The following is a 19,902-nucleotide window of genomic DNA, read 5'->3' as shown; positions in this document are numbered from 1 at the left end:
GTCACCATTATGCCCGTTCAAATTAATTCCATAGGTACCTATACTTTGAATGTGAAAATAAGACTTAATACAAATTAGTTATTGGTAGTACGCACACAATTTTATAGTAAACGACAGTAAACGCTATACCTATTTATTTATTATTCAAGATAAAATTGTATAGGTATTTGTAAATGTAGTTAATTTGTGTAAAAATTTGATCGTTTATTTATCAAGTGTTTATTGTGTTGAATGTGCGTGCAAAAAAAAAGAAGAATTTATTATTTTTTTTAGATTATAGTTGTACAAGGTTTAAACATAAATACGAAAATTCGGTCTTAAATCTTGATTATTATTAACAACTAATATAAGAGTACTTACACAATTAATATATTAACATATCGAAGAAAGAAATGTGTCTATAGGTCGGCACAATGTACAATGTACTAAAACTTAAATTTAAATCTCACAAATACATTGGCGTAGATATATAGGTAATTTACGTTGATCTACATTATTCCATTGTTTAGTGGTAGGTATAATAATATGTTAATAATGTTGTTTGTTTATTAAATAAGCGACTACAGTTGTACCCCAAACACGAAACTGTGTCCTACGGTTTCTTTCAAGTTGTACGTGTCGGGCCCAGAAGATAATTACGTCTTAGCGAAAATGTAAACAAAACTATTTTTATAATTAGACTTTTCTTTGGGGCACAACGCACCGTGTGTCAGTTATTTTGTCGGAAAACAACTCGTTTACTGCAAAATACACAATTATCGTGAAAACCAGACATGCCTTTTACATAGTTTACAAACAAAATGTACTTAAATTCAAATAGTCGCGTGCATTAGAATGTGTCACAATTAATCAAGTTCCACATAAATCAATGAGTGCATATATACAACCCATACGATTCTCATGTAAAAACGATGGATTTTAGATTTTACATAGTTACGTTATTACAAATTATATTTGGGTAGGATTCAGCGGACTGATAGTTTGACAGCTCGTGATAATGGCGTGTAATAATCCGGCAGGAAAAATGATTTCCAGTGATGTGAGGGAACATTTAAATTTATTGTGACTCAGAAATCCCAGCCAATACGGCCATTCACGAATTTATATAAACAACATGCACCAAGTATGTCATTGAAATCAGGAACGACGGAATGATTGAAAATGCAATTTACTAAAGAGGTGTAGGTACCTTCATTGTACGTCTTGATCATAAGTCGATACCGAAATTTTTCTGCTATATAATGATCTTAAACCGATTTTGATTTGGTTCAACCATACTTTTTTTTAACATTTAAACTATTCACGTAAGACCCGTACAATTCACCATTTGCAAGCTGGGACATCCAAAGGTTTCTTTTAGAATTTTTTACAGGTAGATATATCGATCACTTATACAGTCACACCTGTCGCAAATATGATTTAATAAATTCTGACAAGTTATAAACGCAGGTATTCATTTTCAAGTGTTCTACTGTAGTAAACGTATCGTCAAAATATACAAATCGTATTAGTGGCTTTTCGTATTTTAGAAAGAGGAAACGTGGCTTGTGCACAATTGTTTTATTTATAGTTAAGCTTTTTGCAGTGAAACGACAGTATTAGATATTTTTAAATATTATTTCATTAGACATTCGAAAGGATTTTTCGGGTGTACTTAATACAATGCTACGACTTTAAACTGTCAGCGAACATCGAATAAAAAATTGAAGGATAATATAGCTTATTTAAAAAAAAAAAACTGAGGAATACTGAGGAAATTATAAGGCACTGACAAATTATGTAGGTATATTATCTTCCACGTTACGGATATACGTACAATGTACGTCTATGTATTTGGTCTATGTGTTTTGTCGTTACCGTACATGGTACATCAGCTGTAATATTATACTTCACTCGAATAATGTCTTAGAGATAACTTATTTTTTTTCGCGTAATATTGTTGTATATAATATTATTCAACATTTCGTTATCGCGAAGCTGTCACGGGCAGGATCGACTCAACCTGTCGGTCTACAAAAACCATAACGGGTCAGATCGTCGTGGTTGTTGACGTGGTTATACCGTTTTGAATTTAACAATACGATGTGATGACACGCACGCGCGTCACAGTAAGTACCTACCTATACGCCATAATATGTAATGTAATAGCCCAATAAAAATTTGTAATCCATCCGAAGCCAGTGGTACAAATATTCAGGAACTCAATCGCAAAATGGTATATTTAGAATTCAAAAGTCGTTCACGCAGAGCCAATAACGATATTTTAACGTTCCGGAGACGTGCATTATCCCCTTTCATTACCTACGTATTATCGTCCACCTGTATGATCCACTCGGCTGACCCAGACGAGTCGCGTGGAAACGAAAGTATAGTACGAGGGACCATTTTGGGTAGGTATAGAGAATAATAATATATAACAATGTAATACAAGGGAATAGCCAAAAATTTCATCAGGAGGAGGGGGGGCGTGAATTTTACTACAATTTAAAATTTCGAAATATACCTAGTGATCGGTTTGAGCGGTTGGAGTTGACCGCTATACATCATTTTCAAATAGCTCATTATTTTGAAAAAAACAAAATGTATAAGTGTGTTGAATAATATGCACTGTTCTTATTATAACTAGGTACATACCTAATTGCAACATTCCATAAAGTTATTGCAACACAACAATAACCGATACATCTTCAAAGAGTGATATAGGAATATAATATATATAATGATAATAATAAATATATCTGATAATATACATATGGGTATAATCGCAAGCTGTTTGACGTTTGTTTCGAGAGTAAATGAAAGTGGGTAAATTTTGTGTAAAGAATAATGATATATACTTACGCGGTACACCTACTAACCTATACGTAATATGTAAATATATATACCACGTTCGGGAAGTTCTGTTCCACAAGAAAAACAATATTGTTGCTTAAAAGTTATGACTCTGCCATATTAGTATTGAGAATGACAGAAAGCAAATACAACTAATGCTCGAGAAATGTAAAGGCAAAGTAAATTTTTAAACGTCTAATTATAGACATATTTTTCTAATGACATTCGACTACTTTGGCTTTAATTAAATATACATTTGACCTTATGTTAAGATCTAATCTTATAAGAGGTCCTTAACTAGGTACTCAGTGCGTGCTTGATAATAATATTATATCAAATGCATTTATTGTAAGTACATTTTTAATTACAAATGTATCATAGTATATTCTTATCATTGACGTACATGATAAGATACACATCGTAGGTGAAGAAATATTGTAAACGTGAAATCAAATTATAATTTTTTTTGATTTGTATAATACTCTTATGTGTATCATATTATATAACATGTTATAGTGGGGGACGGAGTGGCTGAGCGGACTAAGGCGTCGACTGCGACGCAGCCGACCTTGGTTCGATACCTCGGTCGCGGGCGGCATTTTTCTTCGGGCAAGTCACGGTGTCCGGAGAACAAGTGCCGCCATCCCACACCCGGGCATGGCAGATACTTCGGGTGCCCAATTTAAAAATTCTGCCAAAAACAAACACACACGTGTAAACTAATCTACATTACCTTCCCCTACAGTACCACAGGCTAATGACCTAGTAGTCGAAGCCTTAATCCTAATAAAAAAAAAAAAAAAAATGTTATAGTGTCACAACGTCACTATATTAAGAATATCAATTTACCTTATTTAAGTTGGGTTGTATGGTCAATGTTACAAATAAATACAATATTATTTCACTGTTATGATTTAGAATTATTAATATTTTGATAGTTTTTTTTTAAGGAATAAAGCATATGTAAGTACATATTTTATTTGCGTACTAGCACGGCGTTTCCCATGCAAAAAATTGGTTTTTGCTATAAATATATTTGTAAAAAAAATGTATACGTCATATTATTTCTATTTCATACATAATTGTAATAGTAATATTATGTGTAACCAATGGCAACCATTTAAATAAACAAAACATTTTTTTTTTTCGTGAGCGTAAAAAAAATTTATGTGTGGCCTTTTAGCCATATATCTAGGTATAGGGGCTGAAAAATAAGCTTTAAACACCCTCCTCCAAGTGTCAAGGTATAAAAAATGTATATGTGATATAAATTGTATTGAAAACGGTCCAATATTTGTTGAGTATATTAACTATGGATAAACCAACATCCGTTTTTAGCTGCAAACCTGACTTCGTCATTGAAAAATATAAAATATAGCACTACATAGGTGCAATATTGGTTTTAGTGTACTCCAGCTCACGGGAAAATCGGCATAGGTGTACGTTGCTTTGTGGACTAATTCGATCGAATTAGACAATTAGCCTGTGGTTGATATAGCACTTGGATCGAATAACGTGTGGTTATCGATACTTTCCTAATATTATATCTAAGAACAATTTGAAATTTTCAAAAAATCGGTCAAGTAGTTTTTCAGTACAAATGCATACATCTTACTCTCGTACTGATAATCGAATTTAAGGTTAAGACATAATTTCTTATTTATTCGAGGCCATAAATGCGACGATTTAATGCATATTTTTACTTTATCTGGGTACATGCCTACACAATATACGTATTATAAACATACGCTTAACTAGGTGAACCTATCGATAATAATCGATATAACTTAAAATTCATAATTTATTTTCACGGTTTTAGTCTATCTGTGATTTACTAATTAATAAAACATTGCGTTGTTAAATTTTAACTATACATCTGCGATGCAATAACAATGAAAATAAGACGTCGTCTCAAAATTCGTATCGCTGGAATAAACTAATTGTTCGAGAAAAATCAGAAAGACTACCGTACCCGAATAACGATAAATTGCACAGATTTCGTAGACATTGTGGAAATTAAAAATCTAACGAACAGAAACAAGTGAAATCAACAGTTTTTTTTTTATCCATAAATCTTTCAGCGATTTATTGTTTGTACTTTCGGTATACTTTATGAGGGCACCAATGCTCGCTTTGTAAATACTCCCCGAAGGACTCTGGAGTGCCCTCGTGTACGATTTCTTGCACGTCGTGACAAATCTAACTAAGACATCTCATAGCCGTATTTTCTGAGACTGTTTTCGTACAAAATATTGTAAGATTTAGCTGCTTTTTTTTTTTACTTTACGACCGCCGCGTAGATTTTTTTCGTAGATATAATTTTATTTGCAGTATAGCGTTTTATAGTCAGCTATTTAAACACACACTGCAGCCCAATAGTGTTACCTGGTGGTAGTATACTATAAAAGTATTCGGTACATCAGTGGCGTAGGGGGGGGGGGAGGCTAAGTGTACGAATACAATATGTCTTTTATTTTTTTATTAATCTTGATAAAATTCTAAGGTCAACACCACTGTGGTACATATACGAGTTTAAAATTTTAATAATAATCGTATGATGCATGATCATTAATCGTATACAGAATCAACCACACTGTATACTATTATTACCGTAACATGTTACATATTATATTATTGCGTGTAAGACGATATTGTGCAAAAACGTCCATTTAAATCGGGCGAACAGCACAACGACAAAACAAAAAAAGTCATCCCTGCAATAATTGTACAATAATATAATAAATTTGTAATACCTACCTACTTTTCGTTACTGTATAATATTAAACCGTGGTTGCAACAAGGAGCGGATCATTTTTCAAGTCTACCGTTTACGTTCATTTGATGGTTACCTGCTATATATACGTACAGCAAACATATACCGCAGACGCCCATGAATTACGCGCTTAGAATTTCCAAGTGGGGTCGGAAAATCACTTTAATATTATGCTCTTCAGAAACCAACCATGTGGCGCGCGGCGTAATTAAAAACAAACTGGCGAACACAATTCAAAACCGAATTTAATATACCGCGTATACCTATATAATATCGTACAGTCGCTATATAATATATTATATAGTTATGTGCTTATGACATTTCACATACCTGCGTGTATATATATATATAGGTAATTATATCGTGTACCACGTACGTCTTTGTATAACCTACCTACCTATACGTAAACAATAAACATTTAAAACGATTTAAGCAGGTAAGTATACGCACACTTCAAACAATTATTAATATATGATATATTATATAGGCACCAAAGTCGTACCTCCAATACGTTTATATTATATAATTATACTCTTACAATATACCTATACGTTGAAAAATTACAACCGCAGCTGCGTTTTTTCCATCGAAATTCTAATGAAAAATCAAATTTACAACCACATTATAATATAATATACGCAACGCGCATGCGCGCGCGAAAACTTGGTGACTGCAGCGTAAATGGCGGCAGTTTTCCCTCGATTAGTTACTGTATATAGTTACAATTTTGATGAGGAATAATTCCATGATAATATTCAAGTTCAACAATTATGTTTATTTGTTTCAAAAGTGAACTAATTCCATATTTTAGTTTAAAAAAAGAATATGTTCAAATTAAAAAAAAAAAATTATTGAAAACCATTTATTTACGATTTCTGTAGTCCACGCAGTAAATTAATATTCATAATTTTTATGTATTCATGCAAAAAAATTCAGTGAGTTTTTTGAAATATTGTTAAAGAAAATATAACAGTTTTTTTGTTTGTACCAAAAAAATTGCCTGTTTGCACATAAGACCCTTTGAGATACTGTAACTTGGACAATTCATTATGTAACCTAACCATCATAATTATAATATGTTAATATTAATCTGTAATAATAAATCAATAATAATTTGCGCATTATATAATATGTTTGTAATAAAATAAATATAATATATTTTTTTTTTCTTTTGGCAGCCTTCAATGTTTGTATGAAAGTGTAAATTGGCCCACCAACTACAAAAGATTGGACCACCTCAACATGGTAGAACGCAGCCCTACCTTAGGTATAGTGATTTCCAATGGTATATCCAGAATTTTTAAATTTTTTTTTGTTGTTGTTGAGGTGTGGAAGTTGACAACTATGACATATTTCATCCGAAAATGATTTTATTAATGAAAATTTTGTTAGTCTAGCCTAGCCTATAGTCAACCTACCATAACTTTACCCCCCCCCTCCCGTATACGCCACTGACGGACTGATTTTAATTTATAGATGATAACTTCACGGCGGCAGTGTTCGTCCTCGACTGCACTGCAGCTGTACATTGTAAGTTGTAGGCGTCGAGTGCACAGCTTGTTGTTGAATAAGTAACTGTATATAATGGATGTGTAATACATTTGAAATCATATTGCACTTGAAAAATGGTTCTGAGCGGAGACGATATGTCAGCCTAAATTACCAAGTTATACAGCAATTTATTTTACTATAAAGGTAGTCAATGAGTAATACGGTTTGGTTGAATTAATCGTCGTCGAAAACTTTGCATTTATTATATGATTAATTATTATAATAGTAAATATTAATTATTTATAATATCATAATATACTATTGTCAATTGTTAGAGTCAATACCGACTTGTCGTAGAACGGTATGCATATTTTCATGGTATTTAAATTAATGTTAATATTTTTTTTGAATGTCATTGTGTATTTTTGTATATTAAATTATAATAGTTTCAAGACCCCGTGAATAATAATTGTGAACCACGACAAAATAACCAAAAAACGTTGTTTTAAGGTTTTCTATTCGCAGACAAAAATTATATCATGTATATATTGTATAATAGGGATAGTTGATAAATCAAAAAAAGGCTTGAAAAGTAGAAAATTTCAAATTTCTATAAATAGCACAGAAATCAATATTTTTAAAATTATATCATTTCTAGTTGCTAGCTAATATACAACACATATATGACTATACCTACATAATGATATAACCAATGATGATAAATATGTACTAAAATATAGGTAGACCGAATGTATGTAGTCCTAAAATTTAGGCAGAACCGCAGAAGGCTGATGAGGACTGGAAACGTTCTGAGACACCCTGTGTTCACTTTTACGGGATACAGACGTATACCATATACCAGAGAATAACAGTATCTTTACCGACGATTATTATCCTCTATTCGTGTTTATTACAAACCATAATAATTTTGTCGACAATACAACCAAGTTCACACGCACACACACACACACACACACACACATTACATACATGTGACCACATGATTATATCGGTAGTGAGACATAAACGCGTGGTTATGGGTGTCACGTTAAATTTAACCCTTAACTATAATATAATATATAATAAGCAACACTCGCAGACATTCGACCAGCGACCCACTCACTCGGCAATCGTAATAGCATGTACGTAAAAAAGTGTGTCACCGTAAACGTTAAACTATATTATTTGCACTTTACTCCACAAAACAAAATATAACGTTATTATAATTTACGTTACGTTTCAAATAAACATAATATTTAGGTATATATATATATAAATGGACGAGAATGAGATGTGCAAATATACCCATACACAATACCTACCCATGTGCCAACAATCATCGCCGAGAGTGGAAATACGAAATTGTTATACGCTCATTTAACGACCGATTTCATTTCCACCCTTGACACATAACCTGCGTATCCAGCCATTCAGGTTCAGGTTAAAGGGTTGCAGGGGAACGTCCCCGGGGCCTACCTATGTAAAGGTCCCGTATTATAGCGTTGTTAGCTTGAAATTTAATTAAGTTGTCGTTTGTACTTTTTACAGTCTAAAAATATTACATATTAAGACATGCAAAATTAATGAAAAATTATAACCATCTGTAGAGGTATAGTATACTAAGCTGTGTCACAAGTCACAACTAGACAATGTTTTCGATTATTTTCTGTTTTTAAAATATTTATAATATTTTTTCTCTGAAGGGAGATCAGGACCAAAAAGATGATAATTATTATCGAATATCTTTATCACTTTAGTACCTATTTTGGTCAAAATTAATTAAACCAGATATATATATATCTAATTATGAAAATTTAAATATATTAAAAAAATAATTATTATTAAATATAATATTATATCTAGAAATGTCTGCAACAAAAAAAGCAGATCAGTTGTGCATAGGTAGAAGTGAAAAAAAAGGAAAAAATGATTAATTTTGTTTTACAGATTCCAAAGATTATGGTGTTTTTTGAAAAAAAAAATGTATATACTCATAATGTATACCTATTTATTTCAGAAATATTAAATGGGAAAAAATATAACACATAAATATTACCTTAACTATTTCTAGAAATTTAGGGATTAAAAATTATTTTTTATCAATTTAATTAGTTAATAATATATTTTTAAATAAATACATTTTGTTAAATCGTGTGTTTATTTAAGCAAATTGTAACATTTAAATTATACTATTTCAATCAAAATAATAATATGATATACCTGGGTACATATTATTGTATATTGTCTAGCGTTAATAAAATAATAAGTATGTTTTTTTTTAATGTTATAGTACTGTGTCATCGTATTATTGTATATTAATGGTAATATTTTGGGTAAGTATTAAAGTGATAAAAACGAGTTAAATTTAATGAGAGTAATATTATCATTTATTACTTTTACGTACTATGTACAATCAATTAATTTTGATATCATCGGTGGATTACAAAATGATAAAGGTTTATTTTTCTACCCAATTTGGTCCCCGATACAATATTATAATGTTCAATCATATAAATAAGTACAAGACTGTATTTTGTATTCCATTACCACAAATCACAACCGAGCTTCGGCCGCTGGGTCTTAGACTTTAGGTCTTAATCCGGGCTTGCAAAGAAAAATCGTTTACTCGTATACTACTGCGTATAACATATCATATAATAGGTATATACATATAGTTTACTTACAAGATGTTCAATCTAGGCAAATACACGTCGAAAAGCGTCGGAGAAATCACCTTAAGGTTCGGAGCGGTGCGAATAACACTGAAACAGAAAAATAAAAAACATTTACCATCGCGTCTTGCTATTGTACATATTATAGTGTTCGGGTTCGATAAATCATCGTACGTATATTTATTAAATTTTAAAACCAAAAGTCGCTGCTACATAATATTATATATTACGAGCTATCTACTGACATCTGTTTGATAAACTGCGTTAAATACCGATACGTATATTAAGTAGGTACATTATGGCGTTTTTGAAAAATGATAAACCTTATTGTTTTTTCATTATTATTATAAATTATAATGTATATCTGTTGGTTAGCGAAAAATACATCAAAGATTTGATTTATTTTTTTTATGCAAATCAACTTGCATGAAAATCTTTTATTTGATCAATAAGTTTATGTGCTTATTCGGTTTCTATTAATATTTAAACATACATCGCCATTATATCTATGTATAATTAAATAAGGGCGACGTGTACTATTTTGAGACTTAATTTTAATAGAGTAATCAACGAAAATGCACATAATATAATAATATTTGTATTACTTCAAAATTAATCTCTCGAAGATTTAATATAACATTCGAAAATAGTTATAAAAAATACACACCGTGACCGTGGACATGCTTATGCTCACCACTCAGTTTCTAAATTAAGTCGAACCAAACGATCTAAGATATTTCACATCAGTGTTATTTTGATTTGTTTTAGATTTAAAACAATAATGCTATAATAAATAATCCTTATATGTACTTTATAAAAAATAATCAAATTTCACATGCGATTATGTTTTATGTGTAAGTTAGTGAGTACCGTGTATAATTTAAATATGAAATATATATGTATAGTTAAAAACAAAAACTAAAAATGCTCAATTTAAGTACTTTAAAATGTATATTTTATGTTGCGGTCGAAAAATTGTCATTAATTAAATTTATATCGATTTATGTTCAAAATATAATAAGTAGGTAGAACTGTCCCATTATTTAAATGTATGTCCACTTTGGGCACAGTGATTGATTACTGCTATTATCAGAAAAAAAAAATCTTCCTTTATGTTAAGATGTAACATATATTATATGAGGTTAATCTACAACTCTTTCGGGAACCCTTGTCAAAATGCCTGTCACGTCTGAAATGATTTCCTAGTCTTTCCCTGCATAAAAGGATTACAAATACCAAATTACCCATGACCACTGGTTTTAATTTATGTTATCGTAATGCATAGTTTAATTTAAATTACTCACAACCTATGGCGCGTATGCATGTTATAAAATTTTACTGGGGAAAAAATGGAAATCGTAAGTTTATTAATACATATTATAATGTAGATTCGGTCTTAGTGCCAGTTGATTTGAAAATTAATATAATTACGATTTTAGATACATACTTCATAGTTACAAATTATATGTAAGTACCTATACAAATGATTTTCTCAAAGTAGATATGACCGATTATTGAAAAATTACGATTACAAGTGACAGCTTTACATTTCAGCCTGAGATCATCAACATTGAAATTTAAAAATAATATACAACACATTTTCAACATTTTGAAATATTAAATATAGTAACACCTTTGTTTTCGAATAATAAAATCACGTTTATATTATAATATAGGTATGCGTTGAAAATAAATTATAATCAGCGATTAAGTTTTATAAAATAGTTATCATGATTATTTAAATTTTAAATATTGTAAATAATATAAACAATTTTTATTTGAGTTCTTGAATCCCCCGCGGTACTATTTTTATTTTACTTTAGCATTATGGCGAGTTTGTATTTTTAAACAAAGTAATTTTTTTAACTTTATATACGATGATGATGTTTTATAAATAAAATGATAAATTTAATTACGGTTTTAATGTTAATAATAACATTATTGTAATATACCTACTCAAATGTGATAGTGATAAATAACAATGCAATAATAATATGTTACTGAACGCGTGTACTTTAACTTTGCAAAGTCAGCTAAAATAATTTGAAAAGAACCTATTAAAAATATGACGTTTCCAGGTATACATATATGGATGTTTAAAAGTGCAAGTGTCGAACACAGTCGATTTACTCTGAAGGTGCTTGTACGTCAAACACACATTATATTAAAGATGGTTGGAAAAAATTTAAAAATAAAAATATATATTATATTATAAGATACACGTCATAGGTATAACTGCGAATAACATCACTCGAATAGTCGAATACCAGTTATAGAACGTTTTACCACGGATCATTTTTTTTTTGCCCCCCCCCCCTCCCCGGGTGGGTGAGAAAAAACAAGAAATAAACAGTTATAATTAAAAATAAATAATCTATAATAATATATAAATCAACTTTCTTATTGAATGTTGTGCGAGATTATTATTTTGTTTGAAACGAGTATATTTCGAGATTCGCTGCGTTGGAAGATTTACGCTTCCAGAGAGTAATTATAACGAATATAATATAGGTATAGGTATGACGTATTGTACGGTAACACGATGTGATTCTTTTCAGAATAACACTTTTTAGATGACTAAAACTAAACATTAAAGTGAGTGTTCCGAGTATTAAATTATAATAATATCCTTTTGATTGGCGTTGGACGAAACGTTTACCGAGTGTCTGTGCCGAAATTCCAATTATTCTTTATAATATCTTAAGAAACTGCAAAATCGACTTTATCATTACCAAAAATACGGACAGAAATGTATTTGTGACTTGCAAACTATTTGAACCGTATGAAATATACAAAATGATTTTTCAGCAACAAATGCTCATTATCTCAAAAAAAATATTAACGTTCATGAAAATGTTGTTTTACATAAATTAAATAGCTTATATAATAAAATTCATTGCAGAACAACATTTTTTGTTTTTTTTAAATTATATTTTTCAATAATTCATTATTTATATTGTATTGTTTAAATGTATTAAGTTTTTACTTTTTCGAATAACAACGTCCATTTTTAATTTCATATATTATTATTTATAAGAAAAATATTTTTCTGGGATACATAATATATTATATATAAATCGAATTTCGAACGAGTAGTTATTTAGTCATAACTTGTAACTTGTAAGTTTAGATAATCAGGGTAGAGTAAGCTAGTGGCGGTAAAATTATACATTTATACCTCTCAAAATGTTGGCCCGGTATCTCGTTTAAATTTGAACTGCTTATAATTTATAACTAATTGATTATGCGCATTGGAATTGTGCAATACGTCAAAATTCTTAGAAAAACGTTATTCTAAAATTTAAAATGGACGTTTTCCAAAAACGTTGATTAAAAACTTTTCGAGAGTAACCCACTTACTGTTAAAAGAATCATCTAATTTTATTGGAATACTTATTATTGTTATGCAATATTTAAAGAAACGAATTCGTATGTTATGTTTATTATTTTTATCTTATTATATCTTACCTACTACTATCTAGTTCAAAACGTAAACTACGGATGTTCAATTTAAAAACGTAGATTTAAAAGTTATAAAATCTCATAAATCACATGGATCGTAATCTAAAAATAAATAAAAATAATACGTAGTTGTAATCGTCCAACAAATTCCACTAATATATAAATGTATAATATAATATATAGTATGATATGGTTGTACACACAATATATTATTATAGCAATAGACAATAGTATAGTATTGTGTTAGGTTTAGGTACAAAGTTATAAGTTGTACTTATAAATTATTGATTTTGCCGTATGGTTCAATAACACAAATAATGTCTATAAATCTTACAATGGATGATGTAGAGTTGGAACAAAAAAGTATAATCAACTTTTAAGATAAATATTATACAATAAAACTTTTAATTATTACATAGTAACACTAATATAATAATCCCCAATAAAGTTTATTATCTATTTTAAATGTTATTTTTACCAATAATGTGATACTAGGACACTACTAGGTACTGACCCAGTTTAAAAGCCTCATGAAAAATAAACCAAACACTAGAGTTTTTGTTTTAGTAACGTTTATCAATCGATCATTGGAGGATACCTGCAAGTACCAACTATAATGTGTATTTAAAAAAAAAAAAAGAATAGAAAAAAATCAAATAAATCACCGAATAGACGTATTGCGTGGGTTACTTTCGTCTGAAAACTAAAATAGGTATAGGTACACGCTGAAGTTTGAGGGGAAAAGTTTTGATAATGAAATACTCAAAGAAAATACACATATTTGATATTACACCTAAATATTATATGTCAGTATAATATATACGTGTGTGCGTGTGTGTGTGTGTTTTTTTTATTATTAAATCTACTTACTGTTAAGGATTCAATTAAGTCAGTCAATTTAAAGATTAATTCAAACCTCTCGGCTCCCGGGGGAAATATTTTACGCGTGCAGGCAGTTTGTTGGTGGTGAATCAAAATTGCCGACAAAAAAACTTTGGGTAACAGTACGTGTCATACGCTGCACACTGCGCACAGTACAGTGTATGAAAATATTATAAGAGACTCTGTTTGTAACGGAACTTTAACAATACAATTTATGAAATAAAAACATTTTTTTTTTTTTTGTATTTTACAAAATTCTTTGGAAAAGTTAGTTTTTCCCGCTTTCGTAAGAGTTTAAGATGAACTTCCGAGCGAAACTAATCGAATTTATTAAAAAGAGTGCACAATTCTGATTTATTATCTTTGCTCTACTAATGGCAATATGAAATCAACAACTGTTATTAAAAGAGGTTATCATGCCGATCGATTGTCATTAGCGATGTGTATATTTTAGTAAGTACTTACATTTTTAGAAATTAACACCTAACATCTATATAGGTAACATTGAAACGATAGACAACAATTTTAGGTATCTAAAGCATCATGTAAGTCGATTGTATATTATGTAAATTGTTATTTTCAACAAGTCACCGTACTCATTTCAACTTGTAGTACATTTAGTACCTACTCAACAATTATTGATGTTTATTTCCTAAATTAGGATTAAGGAATTTATTCATTACAACGTTATATATAGGTACATATATGTGGCATATTTAATACAAGATGATCTAGAAAATATTATTCAATTAAAGTTTTATAAAAAAAAAAAAATTTTAAAATGACTCTCCGAAAACTTTTGTAAGTGTTAAAGTGTTTTTGTTATGTTACATAATATGTTTGAGACAAAAATAACAATCACGCCGCAATAGCGTCCTGCTCTTAATGTGCCGCGCATTTAGGACTTTATTGAAAGCAGTAAGGGCTCATCAGGAAATTGCTTTAATAAACACGTATCTGATTATCTTAAAATTATTAAGGTATACCATATTCGTGGGTACTTACATAGTTCGTAGTTGTTCCATCTTATCAAAAATGCCATTTTCTATGTAAACTAAATTTTTTAGATCTCTTAACGATCTGTAAATAAATACAAGTTATTAATATTATCAGTTGAATATTAAAAAAAAAAAAAATTTAAAAACTTACAGTACTTAGAAATTAAATTTAATATAGTACTTAAATCAACATTATTATGTGTAATTTTACAATAATTATTATTTCTAGCCCTAATAGACATTTTTTTGAATAACTATTGTCATAGTTTTTTTACTTTTAATATTTAGCAGCGTACAAGGCATACATTTCTTGAAATTAAATAATTGTAAGTGTAACAAAATGTTTAAATCAAATAAACACGATATTTTATAAATATATTGGTTCCCACGATAACTTTGAAACATTCAAAAAAATTAATGATTTGACAATTCATCTGGAAACTCTACTCTCAATGAAAACAGTTAAACTCCTCCAAATGTCAATTTCCCAACTTCTCTCGATAAAGAAAATCAATTAATGCCAATTCTATGGCAGTGTAGTACTTGGGTTCAATTTTTCAAATTAACAAAAATTATAATAATTTATAAAACAATATTAGACATTTACAATTTTTTTTAAATCAATAAATGAAAATAATGAAGACTTAAGACAACGTATAAAATAGTAGGTACACTTTGGTTTAAACATAGGCAATTTGTTATTATTTATATAAGTTTCTGACAAAAACGTTAAATTCTTTAAAAACATAATAAATTTATAATAATGTAGTGGTAAGTCGTAATGAACTTAAAAAATTATTTGTGTCTAAGATCTGTAACGTTCAGATCAGAGTGAGTTCCTGATCTTCAAATGTAATATATTTTCAAATTTTCTTTTTAGTACAACTTACAAGTTATTATCTATTACTATACTATCTGATTATTGTTATCAAGTATTCAAGTCGCTATCACATTAATCCATTAATTATATTATCAATATTTAATTTTTATTACTCCATCTCGGAGGAAAGTTTTACGCGTGGAACTCAGTTTTCAAATTGGTAATAATTTTCATGCATTTTTTTTTCGTATTTAATGATAATAGATATTTATAATTTACAAACAATAATTGCAGTATAAGTGACGAAGTGACCTAGTTACGATTGTCACAATCGGCGGATGGCGAATTATCGATTCCACTAATACATTTTGTTTTGAAAAAAAGGCTTATTTCGACTTCATCGATACATTCTGATTAGAAAACAAGTTTGTACCGACTTTACCGACTTGATCGAAAACTGTTCAGAATATCTATAAATAATTTGTCATAAAGTTAACTGTATAATAATATAATGCTTAATTTATTAAAAATGCCTATAATCTCAAGATTTATATTTAATTATATATTATTATATTTTATTACATAATACACCTAAGAATACTGTCGTCCTTATGAAAATTGAGTAATTATTATATACAGTCTGCAGGAGGCAGGTAGTGATTATCAATATCAATTGATGCGTTTTTGCTTTCAATTTTTGGATTTACACAATTTATAACTTCGTTATCTGTTTCCACCGACTAAATTATTATGTAATAAATAATATGATTAAACGATTCCATCTCAGATCGCGAGTTTGGTCTAAACTTTTAATAAATACAATATTTATGGATACGATAAATGTTCTAGTACAGTAGTACTATTAATTATTTAAAAGGAAACCCTCATCGGTATACGGAAAATCTATCTCACAAGCTAATTGTTGTCTCCAAAATCAATGTAGTGCATAACGAATGACATATTATTAATAACTGTATAATTATATACGTAGAATATAGATATAGTTTTAACAAATAAACTAAAATCTATAATAGTGTATTATACACAAAAGCTTTTAACAAAATTGAATGATTCTTAAATTTCAAATTGTTTAAAATAGTTTGAATTCCAAAACTACTACCAATAATTTTTTTATATATATATTATGATTTGTATTTAAAAAATATTATGTATAGTATACTTACATGTCTGTAAGGCTTTTTTTGTAGTTAGTGAATGAATCCTTTGTTAAATTTACAATTGCAGCCTTTCCAATCATCCTTAAAACAAAAATACATATTATGAGTACCTATATATGTTGAAATGGGTCTGGGTCAATTGACCGACAACCATTCTACCGACAGGACCATCGACCGACATCCAAAATACCGACAAGGCATTTGATTGACAATAATATTATTAGTAGTAATTTAATTTTGCTTTTAATTTATATGCTTATTTACTATTGACTATGCTAATAATACATTTTTTTTTAAATACAATGTATAGTAATAATATTAAATAATGATAAAAATCGTCTTATATTAAATAGTAATGGCTAGTTAAAAATAATTTAACCGGGAACTTATGTCATATATACATTTAACTAATAAAATATATTGCTGAATTCACTTTCCCATCGAACGAGATACTGTTGAAGAAAATAAATTGGTCATAAAATGGATAAGCGACCCAGATACCTGGGTAAGGTTGATGCAGATATCGAAGCAATTCTTCGGGGAGCTCCAAAGCCACGCCCGACAAATCTTAAACAAAAACGTGAACAGCGCTTGAAGACTGCTTTTAACAATCGTGAAGGTAAAACACGTTTGGAGTATCTTCGAGGTATTGCTCACAACCTAACCATGTAATGTACACTCTACAATCGCATACATTTATACATTATTTTTTTTATTATAATATTACAAATAATTTTTTTTAATTTATATTTATTTTTATATTTGTCTTTATATTTTTAGTATACAATATTTAAAAAAAATGTATTATTAACATATTATGCGTAGATTTTTAAAATAAGCATATGAATTAAAAGTGAAATTAAATCACTACTAATACTATTATTGTCAATCAAATGCCTTGTCGGTATTTTGGTTGTCGGTCGATTGTCCATATCCCGTGGAAATATAAGACATTTTATCATCTTACAACATGTGCAAAGGCGTAGGCAGATCATTTGGAATTTCTTCGAGTTCGCTGTGAAAACATTGACATTTCACCGATTCCTTGTCATTAGTCGTGTTAAAACATTTGCAAAATTTATGAGCCATGGCGATTTCCACACTTCCAACCGAACCACATAAGTAATCAGCGGAAATCAAAACAAGCACTACAACACCAGTGACAATATGCTTAGGTGGCATTTTCAGACCTAGAACATAGAAATTTCATCAATTTGTTTTTTAAATATAGTTTTACAAGCGACGATTTTAAAGTTGAAACATAATAAATCGTATTTTCAGGGGATAATACATTGGGTTTAAATATAATATAATATACCTATAATCGTATCAGATTAATATAGATCCTAATCAGTTTACGTAAACGACTTGTTTGAATGTAGACGTAGATGGTGACATACTACTATACTAGCTTACAACTACCTCGGTTATCGTTATTATTCCGTACTTTCGATGAATTTAGATGTCTTTCAAGCCAGGAAAATAGTACATATTTTAAAAACTATGTTTATTATTTTGATTATAAAAATTTTAATTTATAAACATTTAAGGTATTTTTGGTAATTACCGGTTTCCAAATCACGGTATACCTACCGGTATTATATAATGCCGAAAATACCGCTAGCGCTGTGTTAGAATAATACGATGAACTGAAAAATGTGATGAAAAAATCTCGACTTGCATATCATGTGATATATTTATAAATATACTATAATATTTGATAATACTTAGAAGTTAGAATAGAAATGTACCTACATAATATGTAATTAAAAAAATTATTATATGCCTGGAATAACTATACCTACACTATAATATACCACTATTATACCTATATGTAAGTACCTATTACCTATGCAGTGGCACTGATGTCAGGTAATAGGTATGATAAAATATTGAACGATTTTTAGATTGAACTCAATACTCATTACGTAAATATATTGTGTTTAATATTGTTGCATTTTAATGACGATATTGTATGGTAAATATTGTAAATAATTGTAATAATAATAGGAATAATCCGTTAATATGCTGGAGTGCAATTTGTATAATATGGTGAACGTTACATCATTCTGTCAGCTTGCAAAACAAACTTAACGACAATAGAAGTTTTTTTTTCACTCTAGATTAGTGATTACTATTAACATTCACATAGAATTATTAAGTGGAAAATGTCGTGTCTGTGGAATTACTCTATTGTTGCAAAAAAAAAAAAAAAAACCACGAAACTTTTCCTATTAAATTGTTTAAGTCCCATCTGTAATTTTTAGAACACCAAAGTCTAGATATTATACGTGAATTCACGTTCGAAATGTTTTTAAACAAATGAACGACCAGGCGTAATTCCCCTGGAGAATAACGACGTGCTCGACACTGAATGTACTTGTCATTTGGGATTTTAAATTATTAGAAAAAAAACGTAACATTTTGTTATTCGAAGAAAAGTTCATGTGAATAATGACGCATAAAATAGAAATGAAAACACTTTTTTGTGTTATTAACATATTATTATTATATAATACTGAACTGAACTTAAAACTAGTAATTTATTTGACTATTTAAAATATGACTTTGAATAATTATTTTTCTCTTATTTGCTGTAAAAGAAAATTTGTTTTTCCTCGAGTATAAAAATATTTATTTATTTTACAATATTAATGGAGTACAATTTTTGTATTTTATAGACGGTTAAAATTATAAATTTGTTCAACAATAAATTGACCTTGTTTATTTCGTTAAGCGATATAATCACTATTGCTTTTATGATTAATATATCATAATGGGTACCTATGATATT

At 29.1% G+C, this 19,902-nt stretch overlaps 1 protein-coding gene across 1 annotated transcript in view; it reads right to left on the bottom strand.

Moving 5' to 3' along the window:
- Window positions 1-19,902, bottom strand: part of LOC132938940 (lutropin-choriogonadotropic hormone receptor-like) — a 90,845-nt gene that overhangs the window by 54,020 nt on the left and 16,923 nt on the right. Inside the window, exons 3-6 of the mRNA XM_061005920.1 lie at window positions 18,076-18,298; window positions 17,115-17,189; window positions 15,118-15,192; window positions 9,781-9,858 (exon numbers count right to left, since the gene is read on the bottom strand). Coding sequence (XP_060861903.1) covers window positions 9,781-9,858; window positions 15,118-15,192; window positions 17,115-17,189; window positions 18,076-18,298 — 451 coding nt within the window. The remainder of the gene's footprint in view (window positions 1-9,780; window positions 9,859-15,117; window positions 15,193-17,114; window positions 17,190-18,075; window positions 18,299-19,902) is intronic.

This window comes from Metopolophium dirhodum, chromosome 2 (genome assembly GCF_019925205.1).
Source record: "Metopolophium dirhodum isolate CAU chromosome 2, ASM1992520v1, whole genome shotgun sequence".
Classification (NCBI taxonomy): Eukaryota; Metazoa; Arthropoda; class Insecta; order Hemiptera; family Aphididae; genus Metopolophium; species Metopolophium dirhodum.
Note: the sequence above shows the minus strand (reverse complement) of the source record. Positions and strands in the feature narration are given on the sequence as shown.